This window comes from Cygnus atratus, chromosome 4 (assembly GCF_013377495.2).
Source record: "Cygnus atratus isolate AKBS03 ecotype Queensland, Australia chromosome 4, CAtr_DNAZoo_HiC_assembly, whole genome shotgun sequence".
NCBI lineage: Eukaryota > Metazoa > Chordata > Aves > Anseriformes > Anatidae > Cygnus > Cygnus atratus.
In genome coordinates this window covers 16,026,162-16,043,595 of record NC_066365.1, presented here as the reverse complement: position 1 = coordinate 16,043,595, position 17,434 = coordinate 16,026,162, and the positions used below count along the sequence as shown (strand labels likewise).

General features: G+C 54.9%; 2 protein-coding genes across 6 annotated transcripts in view; one reads left to right on the top strand and one right to left on the bottom strand.

The window, feature by feature from the left end:
- SEPTIN11 (septin 11) overlaps positions 1–10,045 on the bottom strand; it is a 58,214-nt gene extending 48,169 nt beyond the window's left edge. For all 5 annotated transcript variants that reach the window (XM_035539239.2, XM_035539227.2, XM_035539209.2 and 2 more), the window contains exon 1: positions 9,933–10,045. In XM_035539239.2, the coding sequence (XP_035395132.1) occupies positions 9,933–9,959 (27 nt within the window). In that variant the 5' untranslated portion in view covers positions 9,960–10,045. The remainder of the gene's footprint in view (positions 1–9,932) is intronic.
- A 5,106-nt stretch (positions 10,046–15,151) lies between these two features.
- Positions 15,152–17,206, top strand: SOWAHB (sosondowah ankyrin repeat domain family member B). Its single transcript, XM_035542924.1, has 2 exons — positions 15,152–15,855; positions 15,991–17,206. The coding sequence occupies exons 1-2, from the start codon at positions 15,152–15,154 to the stop codon at positions 17,204–17,206; spliced, it is 1,920 nt and encodes a 639-aa protein (XP_035398817.1).
- Positions 17,207–17,434: the final 228 nt, after the last annotated feature.

Below are 17,434 nucleotides of genomic sequence, written 5' to 3'. Positions count from 1 at the left end.
CATTCACCCACGTGCTCGCTGGAATCGTGTTCTCCCAAATTCATAAATTATTCCACGCACAGGCTGCTGCAACTTCCATTAGCTGTCAGTGGAGCCCTGCTAAAAGGTTAAACTAGAGCCTGCGCCCACCTCTGCAGATGAATTAACATTGGCCACCATGTTCTCCTCCCACTGTCCACCCCAGTTGTGTTTGTGCTTCAAAAGAAGGCAGAAGTGGTCAGATCCACACTTGTAATCTCTGCCCTCCTGTCAGGACTTGTGCTGTAACAACCAAGGCCTGCTCGTAACAGACCAGTGTTAGAATATGTACTTATAACGCTTTTTCCTTGACATACCCCAAAAGAGAAGTTGTGTCCAGCTGCTCACTCCTTCCCCAGACAGTCAGGCTAAACACGTATCTGCTAGAATTCAAAGTCTCACAACCTTACAGAAACAGGCAATACATATTCCACTCCACCTCTTTGAAATACATTGCTCAAGGACAGCTTTTCAAGGGAAGAACAGGATATTTTGTAAGGCTGTTGCTCAGAATGACAGCAATAATAAGCAAGAGGATTTGCCATTACCATGCATCTCCTGCAGTTACTTTATGCTGCAGCTTTGTATTCCCACGTAACTCAAATATATCTCAAGACTTTATTTTCCTCTCGAAGGTGGGGGGGAGCACAGGTCCCACGCAGGTCACAGGCTGCCCATTCTAGATCCCAATGTTCAGGATGGATCTCCATTCCCTTTTCTTCCCCAAAATGACGGGGACACACCGCAGGGCACGTCAGGTATCCCTGTTTGGCTGCGAACTGCTCAGCTCGGCCAGCTAACTCTGCCAGCACATAACCACGTAACAGCTGAGCACGAGCCGTGAGGAGCAGCGACAGACGAGCCGGGGTGCTGCAGAGCGAGCAGCCTCCACCACCCTGGGCTTCGTCTCGCTGCAGCAGCCAGGATTTAGAGAGCTGACAGAGCAGGTAAATCCAGTCACAACTCCACGGAGCCGAAGCTCAGGATTTGGGAAGACAAACATACCCAAAGGCAAATTGAGCCTGCTCCCAGCGAGCGTTTCCTGCGGAAGACTCGGCAGGAGCAGTTCACACGAAGGAGCTCCCTGCTCTGACACGCTCGACAACTCCAAGTGCCCGAGAGCTGCCTGTCCCAAAAAAGGGGGCAGAATTCCCACGTGCAGCCATGCCAAGCTTTGCATGGGGTGGTTGCTTATGCCCCAGACTAGAGCAGCTGGGGTCTGACAAGTAAATAATAGCCCTGGGGGTTTGGCAGGACTTCAGAGAGGCAGACTAACACCCGGCTCTTTCTCCTGTCATCTCAGGACTGTCCAGGAGAAAGAGCTGGGTTTGTACTTGCAGCTCCTGGGCTCCCACCCTGTTTGGGCATGCCATGCAAGCCTGGCCCTGTTGCAGGCCCCAGGAGAGGCAGCACAGGCAGGAGAGTACCCTTCCATGGGTGGGCGCGCGATGCTCACGCCTCCTTGGGCTGCCCAGTGCCCCCCAGAGGTGCAAAACAGAGCAGAAGCCTTGAGAGCGGGCTTCCAGTCGTCCTGCTCACACAAAAGCCAGAAGGACAGCAGCCATCCTCCCTCCTACCTGCCCAGCACCGCTGAACCCAGGACTCTGGGCCACGGCCCTCCTGTACAATGCACAGAAACAAAAACACACAGGTCCCCTGCCTTGATTCAATGCCCATCTAATTTCAGCACATAAGAAAAACATCATTTACCACAGGTAGCTTGGGATGGGACAGCACCTGCACTCTTCTCTGGGACTTGTTACCATGTGTTTTACACAGGGACCAGCCACCTACTTCACTCCACAAACACCGGCCGTTTTTTAGCCAGCATGGACTTGGTGCTTCCCTTCATCGCACGTAAGCTCTACGACAGCTAGCATGCCTGGATTCATACTGCCAGCTTTCTGGCTCGTTTCACTGCAAGAAGTCATCGGGTTGCTTGGTTAGGCTATAAAAAAAATACTGCTTTCCTTAGGTCACATCAAAACCAAGTAAGCACATCCCATGGAAAAACTGCTCTTCCGAGCTCCGTTCCTGGTGAGGCCGAGACCCGGGGGGAAGTGTGGCTGCGTTAAATAACAGACAGTAGTCACGCACCAGGCTACAGTTTCAAATAATGTTTTTGTTTAAGCAACAAAACCAAAACACCTCCAGCTTTGATGCTTAAATGGTTCTAGCCTGCAACACAGAAACTCACCGTGTCTTAGGAATGCTCTATGTGAAAACTGCCCTCTGCTGCATTTACATAAACCCATAAAAACAAGGTCAGTGGAGTTACTCATATTGCTCACTTTTAATCCCCTCTTCCTTATTGAAATTAGTTGTTAAATCTCCCCGAAAACATAACTTGCATATTACCTCATTTGAATAGTTGTTTTCTTGAAAGCGTTTTTAATTAAAAGCATTTAGTCTGGCAATGCCTCTGTGCCACAAGATCTCACTAGATTTGGTGCTAGGTTTATGAAGCAGCTGTGCTATTAATCCATTCATTATAGCTATGCACCTTAAAAAAAAACGAGGAAGGGAATTATCATCTGCCTTACACATGGAGAAAACAAGGGCACAGCAAATTGAAGTCCTTTGCCCAAGACCGCCCAGCAAATCAGGGGCCAAAGCACTTGCAGCGTGCCAGCCACACAAGCCCTAATCCCCAGTGCCTCTTGTAATTAAGGATCTAATGATGAATAGCTGCATAACTCCAAATGCAGAACAGCAAGGGTGATTTCCAGCAGGATGAATATTCAACTACCTGGAAACACAAAACCCAAGGCCCCCTTACACTACTACTTTCTGGCAATTACATATCAGAACCCAAGCTAAGTTATTCCTTCTTTGTCCCAGCAACCACCAGCCGGGCATCCCAGAAGGCAGCACACTTCAACAAGCTTGGTTTCAACTCCCAGTCCTGCTTCTTTGCGATTCAGAGCATCAGGAAGGGTTTACAGCTGCCCTACTGAAGGGCTGAGACTTACAGGCAGGTTTTCCCCAAGTGTAATGCAGCTCCCAGATCCAGCACCACTTGCCACCTCCACTGGACACCAGGGACTTGTGCTGCACTCGCCGAACCTCCCCGTGCCACAAAACTGAGCCAGCCCTCAACATTTATAAGTCCTACAAGGAAAACAGCAGCATTCAGCAAGAGCTCACGCAAAGCCACAAAGGAGAGCTGCATCCAGACCTTGACTTGGGATTCATTTTGTTACTTCTGAAACGGGTCCAGCCCACTCGATACACATCTTCCATCTGCAGGAGCAGTACCCTTACCCTTCTCGTGCCTGGTCTCATCGGGGACCCCTCGCACAGAAGCCTTGACACCCATCAGGGGAGCACCTTCTGAAAAGCAGGCTGACAACTCTGAAGTCCTGATGACTAATCAACCTCTGAGGGCAGATTTGAGGGGGCAGCAGGAGAAAGAACCACAAATTAGGTCAAATGCTCCTGGAAAATGCCAATTACTTTATATATAGCAGATTGCACTCGCATGTCATTTAATCTCAGCTTGCTGTTGTCAGATATTAGCTGAAATTCTGTGCTTTGCTTCAGCTGCCATATTAGAGCACCACGTATTCAATATTAATGAGAGAGATGAAATAGAATGAGACTAGGTTGGCATTTTCCAAGATAAAAGAGACTTTGTGACAGGAAAGCATTCCTTTAAAAGCAATCGGGATTTTTCTTGGCTTGGATACTGCATAAAATATACAGGAAGTGAAAAACCATTTTCAAAAGTAATTAAAAATCTTAATCTCTGATTCTATAAACTAACACAAGAGTATTCATTGACTCATTGTTTCTTATGTTAAAAATAAGAAAAACAGCAAGTAGACTTACTTTGCCACAGCCAGGGATAAGTTTGCCACTTTAGAGATAAGTTGCTGACAAGGGATTTGAGAAGTGACTTGGTTTTTAAGAGTCTACATCCTTGTGTTTGCACAAAGGAAAAAAAAAAAAGTTCAGAGCTCAAATCTCTGAGACTGACCAGGAAAGAAGAGACACAGTGAGACCTACCACTGCTTAACCTGGATGTGAAATAATTTTGAGGGAGAAGAAGGAAGAAACAAATGAATGTGGTGGGTAGGAGGTGTGATTTACTACCAGAACAAGCCACCAGAGGATCTGGCAAAATCCCTGCTCCTCTTGGGGGCTTGACAAAGATTTGAAGATGGTGCACACTCAGTCCCAGACAGCTGTGTTAAGCCTTGATCACTGCTGGTTTTTACAGCTAGCAACATACCTGCTCACAGCATGGCAACCTCATCTTTTAGCCATAGAGGCTGCAATAAACAAGAATTGTTTCCAGTGACTTAATTCAGCAATTTCTGAAAAAAAAAAATCAGTCTTGACAACATCTCAAGTTATGAGCAAAACAAAACCAGAAGAGACCATTGAAATCTCATCAGTCATGCTGTTTCTAAGCACACTCATTGCACAGACATACAAGAGATTTACTTCTACTGATTAACACAAGAGGAGACAATGATGAACAGAGAAACCTTCAGTCAGATGTAGAAGTACGAAAAGGACGAGTAGCTATATCGATACACAACCTCCTAATTTGTAATTCTGTGCATTTGCTACACAGCTCAGGAGGATCCGGGGTGATGCACATCATTAAGGACACGTGCCAAGCACCAGCGTCAATGATAACCAGACACTTTCACCTTTCCAGGTTGCAGATTCCTTATTTCCAAGCCAAGCCGTTGCCTGCTGGATTTTGTCCTGGAAAAATCAAGCCAGGACTGTCACCCTGGCATTCTCCACTCATCTGAAAGCTGCCAGAAGCTCCCAGGCCGACTCAGATTGGAGGAGATGGGTTTTCACAGGGGTTAAAGGAGACAATTTGCACGCCTTGAAACGCAAAGATTTGGCTGCGGCTACAGACGGGACCCTCTAGATGAAAGCACAGAAGCAGGCTTGCAGTTTGACCTCTGGGGCAGCCTGGGCTCTTGCACTTCACTGCAAATCACTCGCTGTGCTTCCTCGTGGGAGAGGGAAATGCAGCTTGCACCGTCACTGGGCAAGCCAAGCGAGCCCTCCACCAAACCCAGCCCTCTCCCACCACCTCAATCTGTGCTTACAGGGAGAAACAGAGGCTGCCACCAACTTCATTCAAGCCATGCCAACGTGCTCAGGTAAAGCATTTGGCGCACCCGTTGCATTTAACACACGGCTGGCAAACAGATTCTGTTGAGTTCCTCGCGCACAAAGGGCGACCCGACCAGTGCTGCACCCCGTTCACCCCGGCACACCGCCCACAGACTGCAGGACACCGCCAGATCCGAGACGGCCCCGAAGGGGCAAGTTCTGCAACTCATTTACAAAGATGCCCCTCAGGATTACAAGCACTGTTTCTCCCCTTCCACTGCCATCACGCCAGAGAGGTTACTACAGTTTCTCGATGAAATCGATGAGATGCATGCAGATCTCCAGAAACAATTCTCTTTACAGCTACCGCTGTTCATAGCTATCAGTCCGCAGGAGCCGCTGGCAAAACCAAAACCTTCCTAAAACGAGCCTTTTTCGGTTAGCTTGTGCCAAGTATTCATGACCAGATCTGCTAAGAAATAACCTGCAATTAGGGCATTTCAATAAGCCATACCCCATTTGAAAATAAATGCAGAAACAGTAGCAGAAGATTCACTTCTAAAATAAAAAGATCTAAAGCAGCTGACATTAAAGTACAAAAAAAACAGGTGATGGTTTCTGTTACGTGGGGCAATACTAAGGAAAACAAAAAGCCTAAGACTGCGAGAAAAGATTCCCTCCTCCAGATTTTCAGCAACTTCAGAAGCACTCAGTGCAAGCTCAGGTCCTAAGGCTATCTATCCAGCCACTTTTCAAGAGATGAGAACAGCGCGTTGTTCCATCAGTCCTGTGCTATCTCTGGGGCTCCTTATCAACTGCAGAACTCAGAAATAATTGTGCTACTCTAGAAGTGGCAGTGATAGCCTTTGGACTATGGGGTTCGTGCCAGCAGTGGGTATGACTTCTTTCAGAGAAGCAGGGAGTGCAGACACAGGGAGAAGCTTGCAGAAGGGCTGGGCACTGCTGATAGGAAACCACAGGGAGCTTCTCCTCGCCGTGGCTCTTCCTCCACTCACATGAGGCCAGGTGGGCCTTGCCTGCTCTTGTGTTAAGTCACACCAGCCTGACCTGTGGATGCAGACGGCAACTCCTGGCCCACCCACCTCTGCACCAGGCCCCAGAGCACAGATGAAGGTGCCCAGACATAACCAAGCAGCCAAGGGACAGCATCTCTTACGGCTTCCTGCTGAGCGCAACACACAGCAGCGCTCAAACTAGCACTTACTGGGAAAAAGGAGGAACATTTGGAGCAATAGTTGGTTACCGCTGTTCCTCACTAAGACAGCAAGACCCCAGCTTCATTTTCGTTTTTTGCCTCTGATCTGGAGCACTCTCCAGCAGTATTAACGCTGACTGCTAACAGCACTGTGGCGTTTGTCTGAACCATTATCACGCATCACTTATTACAGCAGGCTGGAGAGCTGCTCACAGAGCTGGAAACGAACGGAGCTGGATAGCGTACCTAAAAAAAAGCTCGAGGAACTGCTGTGTTTTTGGTTTGTTTGTTTTTAAATCACCTGGTTGGGCCAACTGTTCTGAGCTCAAACTGCTTCACTGCCTTTTCCTACAAGAGCTGCTGCAGCTTACAGGGCCTGAAGCCTAGAGCCAACAGCGAGGTCAGACACGGCAGAAGCACTCACAAAGCCAGCAGAAGACCCCCTTGTCCTTTGCATCTCTCCTACAAGGCGAGCCACAAGCTGCTTAATCATTGTTTCAGGGCCTTACTCAAGCACTAAAATTGATTCCCCGTGATCCCATCTACCCAAGACAAGGATTTTCTGAGGATCTCCATCAGGCCCTGCCTCCAGGTCAGCTCAAGTCATGCTGGAAGAGCTGGAGGCTCCGAGCTCATGGTGGGCCGGACACAGCCTGCCCAAAATCTGAGGCTGTGTTAAGAACAAGGCAAGGAGGAGCCGGGTTCCCACCATTGTTAACATCAACAGGAGCGACGCGAATTGTCTGAAAGCATTTCCTACTGCAGACAAGGCACCGAGGTGAATAAAGGAAACGAAGGGTTCATAAACTAAAATATCACCACGTGTGTGCCACACAGCCCTGCTTCCCTGGCACAGGCAACTGAGCCAGGCCAGCCCCCAAAAAGCCATGCTTCGCAGCGGGCAAGGAAGCCTTCTGTGCTAACAAGCACAGAAACACCCTCAGAGACATACCCCCTTTCGAAGGGCTCATCTCAGCATCAAAAACAAGCGGTCCTGGTGGCTCTGCTCCACCCACCAACACTGGCAGAAGTGGCTCTCCGAAGGTGCTGCCCCTAGCTCTTGCTGATTTCAGGGGGTGCTGCTAGATCTGTAGTTCAGAGGAAGCCAAAAAAACGCCGATTCCTCAGCTCCGCTAGCCCTGCTCTACCTTCTTTCCGCTCTTCCACTCCCTCCCCTCCATGGAAACTGGCAGTCTCTCGTTATGAAGTATTTTTAAAACAGATTGAAGAATACACTGTGCTGGTCTTGTCTCTCAGATAACATATTTCGAGGCCCCCGTGTAAGAGTCAGCATTCCAGCTTCATTTTCCATCAATTTCTGTTTGACTGGCAGGGGGAGGAGGCACAGTATTTGTGTGTGTGTGCTAGTGTTGCCTTTAACTAGGCCGAGCTGTGATCCTGTAGCCATTTAGGATAAACAAATAAAGAGAAGGGTAGGGAAGCCAGAGCCCCCTTCCACGCTCTGACCTCCTGAGGCACCACCCAGCTCCGGTCAAGATGCTGGGGATTAGCCCAGCGGGAGGTGGGATCCCCGTCCAGGGCACCGCAAGCTTCCAGGCTGCAAGTGGCTTATCTCAGAGCGAGCCCAGATACCATCCGCATGCTTCCACCCAGACGCATGTTTAAGCATATGCATGGCTTTCATCAGCTGAGAGGTCCCATGGCAGCTCCCAGCACCAGTGCTGCGAAAGCTTTGCTTATGCATGCCTTTGCATTTACATGCTGAGATCAGCCTCCATTAAGTAAAATGAAATTACAGGCAGTGCATTACACATGTGCCTTCACATCTGTGGGATCGGGGCCTTAAAATGAAAGCCACCCATCCTACCAAAACACGCCCTGCTCAGCTACAATTAAACACAGACACTTCAGAGCAGCTCGCTGAAGTTCGTTTTTTTTTTTTATGCATGCTTTCACAATTAGCATAATGTTGTATCCTGCCAGGACGTAAAAGGTTGTGACTCAGGAATGTTATCTTGGTTTTTAGAAATCAAACTCACTCATTTCTAGTTTCATTCCTTCCCTTAATTCTACCCCCCTCGCTCCTTCCAATGACACACGCCACTCAGCACCCTTACAAAATCTGGTGATTAGGCTGAGAGAAGCACTCACCGCTTTTGCCTCGCTCTCCCATGTAATTAACTGTTTCTTCAGGTTCCCTGCCACCTCCCCAACTCCGCAGCAGCAGCAAAGAGGCAGCAGAGAGGATTAGATAAGGTAAAGGAGATGATACGCTCAGCACCTACCGAATGCCAGCCCACTGTCCTTTATTTTGCCGTCATCCCAGGGTAAAACAACTCTTTGAGAAGTACCCATCCGGTGCCTGGACTGCCCACCGGCTGCTCACCAGGAAGACGAGCCCCCTCACCCTTCCCTCTCCTACACACATGCTTCCCACCCCGAGGGATGCTTTATTCTGCAGCCGGCCCCACCGGGCCGGACTCAACAGCACATGGTCTGAATTTAGCTGAACCACTACACAAGTCTCTGCAGATGCTGCTCTGGGATTGCGAGGGGACTGCCATTCACCAAAACCAGGAGAGGCTCAGTTTAATGCAACGAAGGAAGAAAAGCAGCGCACGCACGAACAAACAGCAACCACATCTTACAATAAACCACTCCCAAGCCCATTCACACGCTGAGGTCGCTACTCCACACAAAGCAAAACGGCTCCGCTTCGCAGTACCCTTCAGCCTGCCCTGAACACCAGCCGAAGCAGTGATTTCAAGGCATCTTTTTCCACCGAAACAGAAACTGCAGCGTCCAAGCGCATTTTAGACCTTACAATCAAGCAATCATTTCAGAAGCAGCTTTATAAACAGCTGGGATAATTTATAGGTATTCTGCTCACAAACATCAGCTCTCGTTTTGCTTCGCAGCCTAACTCCCCCACCTAGAGCCTCACTATTACCACCACCTTCACACATTCCCGTGCCGCATCAGAGGAGCCATACAGCCCGGCGGCTCCATAAGCACATCACAAACCCTACAAGAAACCGTCTCGTCCCGGTCCCACCTTGAAGGCAGACCATTTGCTCGCTGCCAGGAGGAGCCACGTTCAAGTCCCCGGCTCGCGGGCAACGTCTGCTTTGCTCCCAAGCACTGCAAAAGTTACAGGCAAGTCGGTCAAGTCTGTCTCCCTCCCCCGGCCGCCGAGGCACAGGAGCGCGCTCGCTCCGGAGCTCCATCCACGCTTCTGCACGCCGGATGCGGGACACAGACTTTCCCCCACCCGCACCAGCATCTGTTGGTTTTTGCGTGCGTATGGGGGGGGTCTTCTCTTTTTTTCCCCCCTCTCTGCAAAGGGGAAACCCTTTGTCCCTCTCGGCAGGGATGTAAAATAGCGAGCCTCCCCTCCCGGCCGCGCCGGAGGACGCGAGCCACGCGTGTCCCCGCAGGCTCCCACGCCGGGGGGGCCCCGAGCCCCCTCTCGCCCTTCCCGGGGAGCCCCCGAGCGCAGCCCCGGCGGGAGCAGCCCGGGACCCGCCAGCGAGGAGCCGCGGCCCCGAAAAGTTCCGCGCCGAGCGCGGGGCAGGGGCGCAAGCGGGGAGGGGGGACCCCGCGGCGAGCCCGCCCGGCCCCCGCCCGCCCCGCAACCCCATCCCGCACCCACCGCCGGTCTGCCCACGGCCACGGCCATCGCTGCGCTCCCCGGCCCTCCTCCCGGCTGCCTGCTAGGGCTGCAACATGGCCACCCGGCGGGGAGGGCCCATGCGCAATGCGAAGGGGCCGGGCGGCGAGGCGGGCCCCCCCCGGCCCTCCCCCGGGGCCGCCCCGGCCGGCTGCAGCCCCCGGCCGGCCGCTGCCACCCCCGGGTGGGGGACCCCGGCCCCTTCGCCCCGTTCCCCCCCCCCCCAGCGCGGCGGGGAGGTGCTGGAGGCAGAGCCCCCCCTGCTCCGGGGAGCCCTGCGAGGAGGTGGCCGAGCCTGGGAGCGGCCAGGTCCTCCCGCTGCCCTTTGGGGCTGGAGGATGGGGACGTTTATGGAGGTGAGGCTGTGTGCTAGCAGGAGCCCCCAACGCCGTAAAGACCCGGAGGGCGAAGCCAGGCACCCCACGCCTCTCGTTTCTCCTTGATCTCACCACAACACACCTCTACTGGGTTTTTCAACACCCCGCGTACACCGGTAACGGGCTCTCGTTCTGCAGGAAGGGATTCCTGAGCACGAAGCGAAGCACAGCCGTCCCTCTGCTGCTCCTGTGGGCACAGCACTTAGCATCCTCAGCCCACGTCGCCGCGTGGTGCCCTCCTACCTGCACAAGCAGGGCTGAACGCAACGCCTATGTTCGTAGGCCTTACACCAAACCAGCAACAAAGAGCGGGCCCTGGGTCAGGTCCTAGGGTGTTCTGCAAAGGCATAAAACCCCGAAAGGCAGAGGCCTGATTCTCTGCACGCGGAAAGGGCGTTACAGCTCTACCCGCTTGAGGGAGCATCCGAAGAGCAGAGGCAAAAAGACAAAAGGGTAAAAGCTAAAAGCAGCTTCTGCGAGTAAATCGGCAGTCAGTAAGCAGGCCTTAATGGCGTGCTTGGTATTCATGCACCCTCTAACCTAAAGGTTTTACCTTGTCACTCCAAAAGTCATCCTTGGACTGCTACAAAGAAGCACAAGGCTGTTTGCAGAGGCTATGAACTCCAAGAGTTTCCATTCCTCAGCTCTTCTGACCGTGTTTTGAAGGATGTAGGGAAGTGATTGTGCCCCTGTACTCGGCTCTGGTGAGGCCGCACCTTGAGTACTGTGTTCAGTTTTGGGCCCCTCGCTACAAGAAGGACATGGACGTGCTCGAGAGAGTCCAGAGAAGGGCGACCAAGCTGGTGAGGGGTGTGGAGAACAAGTCTTACGAGGAGCGGCTGAGGGAGCTGGGCTTGTTCAGCCTGGGGAAGAGGAGGCTCAGGGGCGACCTTATCGCTCTCTACAGCTACCTTAAAGGAGGCTGTAGCGAGGTGGGGATTGCTCTGTTCTCCCACATGCCCAGTGACAGGACGAGGGGGAATGGGCTCAAGTTGCGCCAGGGGAGGTTTAGGTTGGATATTAGGAAGAACTTCTTTACTGAAAGGGTTGCGAGGCATTGGAATGGGCTGCTCAGGGAAGCGGTGGAGTCACCATCCCTGGAGGTCTTTAAGAGACGTTTAGATGTGGAGCTTAGTGATATGGTTTAGTGGAGGACTGGTTAGTGTTAGAGGTTGGACTAGGTGATCTCAGAGGTCTCTTCCAACCTAGATGATTCTGTGATTCTGTGGTATTTGAGCGTGGTCCTGCTGCCTCAAACTGCCCAGCAAAGGAAGGGGATGCAGCACCGCCACTCAGCTCCTCTCCCTCCCTCCTTCCCAGCAGGGGTTTGAGGATCTGCACCTGGGCACAGGTGTGCAGCCTTCGTTAGCAAACCTGCTGCACAAAAAGCTAGTGGGCTTTCTCACAGTAACATGGGCTTGGGGAGCAGAGCTGAACAACATTTACACAGCTCATATCCTACGGAGGCTGCTCTATTCATCTCATCGTCTTGCTCTTGTAGCAAGTTCCTCCTCCTACATGCAGGGCTCCAGGAGAGGTGCTGAGCACACCTGTGCTGGGACCAGTGCAGCCTCTAGTGGAAACCTGGTGGTGATTTCCAAAGAGCTGCCCTCATTGCACCTGTGAGTGAGGCGGACGGCTTCCCCTCCTGTGAGTCAGCGGCTTGCACGATACTCCTCCATCAGCACAACGCAACTAATGCAAAGATCTCCGCGTGTGCAGAACCCCACTGTGACTCACCACCGAGGCCGGGAGAGCTGTGGCCGAGTTTTCTCCCTGACACCCGTGTGTACAGACCTTCCTGAGCATGGCTGTTCCTGCTGAAGGAGTAGGAACTAAACCCCATCAAGTCAAGGAAGTGTGCTGCAATCTCTCTAGATCTCAGCTAGCGTAGTTCCTCACATTCCTAGTGTTCAGTGGGAAGAAGCAGACCCCTCGCTCCTACAAGTTTCGTGGCTGCTGCTGACAAACACGTCCCTGTGCAAAGGGAAACGCCAGCCTTTCATTCTAGAGACCCTGTGGGAACTGATTGAATTTTTCCAAAGCTCTTTTGCATCATTTTGCTGCAGCAGCATGTCATTGCTTTACCGACCTTTTATGTCAGCTGTGGGGCAATTTGTCAGATTACAGGGGATGAGAAAATACACAAGCAGACGCAGAACTCAGGTTAACTTTCCTCCTGTTTAAAATCATCCGCAGGTACATAGCTCCCTAACACCATCTTGTACAGCAGCAGGAGGCTACAAGACGGAGTGGTGAGCTTATAATTTCGAAATACTGCTTGAGCCTGCTCCCACTTTGTGATTAGCACTACTCACAACTTACTCAAATGTCACCTGAAGAGACCTGTTGTGTCCAGAGCCCCCAAAGAGGGCAAGAATGGGGTAAATTCAGTCTTTCTGAAGACTCTTAACCACAACCAAAAGTGACCAATTTACAGATGGCACAAAATGTCACAGGATAAGGGAGACAACAGTCTCTTTAAACCTCTCAGTGTGAAGCAGACAAAGAAGAGACTGCAGGTAGCGGAGCAGCACATCTTCTTGCTGGCATGCAGCATTACACCCCCTTAATCCCCAAATGGGATTTGCAGCCAAGGCTGTAAGGGGAGAGATGTGCCCCAGCCTCTGAATCAACACAAGCTACTCATTCAACACTTTTTTGTGGGTGCCTCCCAAGGGTATCCGAGCTACCCGGGAAGCGCGGCACTCCCAGCCAGTAGGACTGTCAGGCGAGCTGCGTTAGCGTAACCCACGTCACTCGAACAAGCTCAGCGAGGTTTTTCCATCCATACAGCATTCAGCGTCAGCCTCAGTCCCGCAGATACTCCAGCAGTCGCTTTGTGCTGCCTGAGCGTGTTCCTCTGCCTTCAAGAACACGGCTTGCAGGGCGAGAGCTGGCGTTTCTCAGGAGAAAAGCCTTCCAGTTCGCAGCCAGTGCCGGGCTTATGGTAAGTGAGGTAATACTTCCCAGTGGTGCTTAAGTGGAAATGCAATATCAGGGAAAGCTGTAAAATGCCTCCTGCTTACATCTGAGTTCATTAAACCCAAACAACATTTTCATAGTAATGCTGTCATTTGCCACTGTTATTTACTTGGATTTTTTATCTTCACAATCTCTCCTCCTCTCTTGTTTGTGATCACAATTATATCATTATGCTCCACGCACCGCATCTCAACCACTTCCGCTGAGGGTGTGCTGCCGTCAAAGACAGAGTTGTGAATGCAATTTAGAGCTCAGGAGGAGAAGAAAGGTGTTTGTGCCTTCAAAAGCTGTACCAAAGGCATGTGCAGGATGTTAAAATACTAACTTTTCAGACATCACACCCCCCTTCTCCCAGCACCTGCACCCTCCTCAGACGAACGCTTCCGATGGGATGTAACCGCACTCTCCTGCTCCACACCACAGTAAAAACCCCAAGCAAGATGTGGTGTAGCACAAAAGTGCAGCTCCTGTTGCTGCTGCCACCTAAGCAACCCACAGCTTGGCAGGCTGCAAAACTCTCCTGATACACAGCTGAAACTGTAACTTCTGCCCTGGAAACTTAGAAGTTTCTTTTGGGGCTGCCCCCACCATTCCAGAGGTTACATTCTAGCAGTCCTGCAGCTCCACAGTGCAATTTATCATGCAAACCAGCATGGTAATGTACTGTGGCAGAAACTAATCGTCCAGAATCAGCAATTCAGAAGCGCAGACCTGTGCAGCTTACTTTCTGGAGAGCAAAACCACCGCACACATCCGCTCTCGCAACCTCAAATGTTATCCTAAGGTTTTGCATTACCAAAGCACAACTCGCAAGCCCACGCACAACATCTGCTGCAATCTCTGCCTCGGCTTTGCAAAGGTTGTGTGCGCGCTTCTGGGTTTGCAGTGGCTGTCCAGAGGACAGGCAGCTAAAAATATTTCTGGTCACCTGAGAGCCTGCCGTAGAGATGACTTCTGGAGCGTGACTGAGGGCCTGATCCAGACTTCTTTAAAGCCAGAGAGTCTGTACTGAGCTCAGTCTCTCTGTGCCTCTCTACTCCCTGACTGCAAGACAGAAAATAAATAAATAAAGCACAGAAAAAAACTCTCACACACTTTCCTCCCAAACTCCTTGGGATAGGGCTGTCACTTGTCTGGTGCGTACGGGGCACGTTGCCCACCGGGGCACTGACCTTATCCGTGCTTCTCAGCTGTGATGTACACACGAGCGGTAATAGTATTAGGGACACATAACCACCATCAGATCCCCAGGCTCTAGTGAAGCCCTGTCCGGCCTCCCTCAGCCCCACAGTGAACACGGAGGTGATATGAGACGCAACCTGACTCGAGGCGCTCGTGGGGGCTTGTGTGCAGCTGTCATACGGGGGCGCGATGCCCGGCAGGTGTGACGACAGCCACCCTGACCGTCGCTGCATCCCGTTCGTCCCCGTTCATTGCCAGCTCTCACGAGCCACAGAGTCCCCCAACAGACACAAGGTCCTCTGGCGGTGGCCGGGCCCAGCCCTGCCCAGGAGGGCTCACAGGGAGCTCTGAGGACGGCAGAGGATGGAGACCACTACCAGCTCACCACCAAGACGGTTCTCCCCGTGCCTCGGTGGCACGGCCGGCTCAGCGTCTCGCTAAAACCACCCGTCTCCCCGGCGCACGCCAGCAAATCGGGGTGGCGTGTCCTCGGCGCACCGCCGAGCCTGCTCCTGCCCCTCGCCTCCTCTTCCTCGCCACCCCGGGCGAGGGCGAGCGGGGGCGGAGAGGCCCGGCGGGGCGGGAGGCGGGTTCCCCGGCCGGCCGCGGCTGCGGCAGCGCCCCGCCGTGCAGCGCCGAGCGCCGGGAGCTCGGAGGATGGCTCGGGAGCTGAGCCAGGAGGCCGTGCTGGACTTCTTGTGGGGGGCCGGCGGCCGAGCCCCCAACGCGGCGCTGCTCCGCCACTTCCAGGCTTTCCTCCGCGACCCGGCGCTGACGGACGAGCAGCGGGGGGAGCGCCGGGAGCGCTTCAAGCGCCTCGTCAACTCCGTGGCCACCGTGCACGCCACCGCCCCCGGCGCCTCCAAGGACATCGTCCTCCGCCGCAGGTACCGCGACCTCCTCGACGAGGAGCTGCCGCCGCCGCAGGAGCACCGGCCGGAGGAAGACGAGGAAGAGGAGGAGGAGGAGGAGGAGAAGCAACCCCCGCCGCCCCCATGCGAGCCCGGCCCGTCGGGGAAGGCGGCGGAGAAGGGGCTGCGGGCCGAGGGGCAGCGCCCCCCGGCAGCCGTGGTGGGGGGCTGCGCCTCCCGGGGCCGCGGGGGGCTGTGCTGCGAGTGCCGCCGGGCGCTCCGCGATGCCGCCGCCCGGCCGCCCCCCTACCGGAGCCGGCCGCTGGCTTTGGGGCCGGGGGCGCCGCTCTTCGTGTCCCCGCCGCCCTACCGGCCCCCGCAGCCGGTCCCCGCCCCGGCCCTTCCCGGGGGGCTGCCGCCCTCTGGGGCAGCCCCCGCGGGGTCCCTGCCGCCACCGGACCCCAGGGGGCCGCCCCCGGCTCGGTCCCTGCCGCTGCCCCCGGGCCCCAGGCTGTCCCCGTCTCAGTCCCCACCGCTGCCCGCTGCCCGCCTGCCCCTACCCAAGGCCCCGCCACCCTCGGCAGGCTCAGGGGTACAAACCCCCGCCGGGCCATCCCAGTCCCTGCTGCTCTCACCGAGCCCCAGGATGCCACCCCCCAGCAGGCCACCCCAACCCTGGACCCCGCAGCCACCCCGCCGGGAGCCACCCCTGTCACAGGCCCCGCTGTGTCGGTCAGCTCCGGGGACGCTGCCCCTGTCCCAGTCCCAGTCCCTGCAGACGCTCACTGCTGAGCACTCCCCGTCCCAGACCCCACTGCTTTCATCGTGCCCGGATGCGTTACCCTCCGCCCGGCTGCCCCCGTCCCAGTCCAGGTCCCTGCAGCACCTCCCCACCAGCCCATCCCCATCCCCACCGCGGCCAGAGGGGCCCAAGGCGCTGGCCCCCGATGGACCAGCACGGTCCCGAGCCCCGCTGCTGCACACCCCCGGACTGCCCTCACCCCTCACCCCGCCACCGCCAGCCAGCCCCACCGTGCTGCCCCCCTGCTCCCAATCCCCCCCAGTGACCCCCACAGGGCCACCCCCATCCCAGGCCCTGCTGCCGGCCCCAGGACCGCAAGCCCCGGAGAGCAGCCCCGCAGCCCCGCTGCCTGTCTTCAGGAGCATCAGGTGCCAGCTTGCGTTGCTGGAGGTGCAGGGCGTCCCCCCATCATCGCTGGACGACAGGGGGGGGCTGCCCCGCACCCTGCCCTCCAAGAGCTCCCCCGTGCATGCCCCGAACCGGGGGCTGGCGGTGCCACTGGGGCGGCGGGAGCACGCCTGGCTCGTGGCGGTGTCGGCGGGGCGCTGGGCCCAGGTGCGGGGGCTTTTCCTGGAGGAGCCGGAGCTGGCCCTGCAGCGGGACTTCGTGTCGGGCTTCACGGTGCTGCACTGGCTGGCCAAGCACGGTGACGGGCCGGGCCTGCAGGAGCTGGCGGAAGCGGCGCGCCGGGCCGGGCTGTCCCTGGACGTGGACGTGCGGTCGGGCTGCGGGTACACTCCGCTGCACCTGGCCGCCATACACGGCCACCAGCTCGTCATCAAGGTGCTGGTGCTGCAGCTGGGGTGCCAGGTGCAGGTGAGGGATGGCAGCGGGCGCCGGCCCTGGGAGTATCTGGGCAGCAACACCTCTGGCGAGATCTGGCAGCTCCTGCAGGCGCCCCGGGGCACGATTATGTTCCCCACGCAGCCCCTGGCCCGCAGCGTGTCCTCCGTCAGCAAGGCCTCGCTGCCCGCTGGCAGGGCGACGCTGGCCGCCTGCCTCAAGCCGCAGCGCAGCCGCGGGGCAGCGTCCCACCGAACGGGCAGCGAGAGTGACTGAGAAACAGCTCCCCAGCACCCCTGCCACTGGAGACGCACTGAGGGGAAGGCAGGTGGGCACAAAGAGCTGCGAAGCAGGCTGGACCTCTTGAAGAATGTACTCTTAAATTATTGCAATGAAACGTTATCCGAGTCTCTCTGCTCTCCCTCCAATTTCTTGCTTTTCTACGAGTGAGAGGATGTGACTCCTCGCCTGGAAACGCGTCTGAACATGGGGAGGCAACCTACG

Coding starts and splice junctions, on each gene's coding strand:
- SOWAHB (XM_035542924.1), top strand. CDS start 15,152: ATGGCTCGGGAGCTGAGCCAGGAGGCCGTGCTGGACTTCTTGTGGGGG. Junction 15,856..15,990: donor CCGCTGCCCCCGGGCCCCAG/GCTGTCCCCGTC, acceptor ACCGAGCCCCAG/GATGCCACCCCCCAGCAGGC.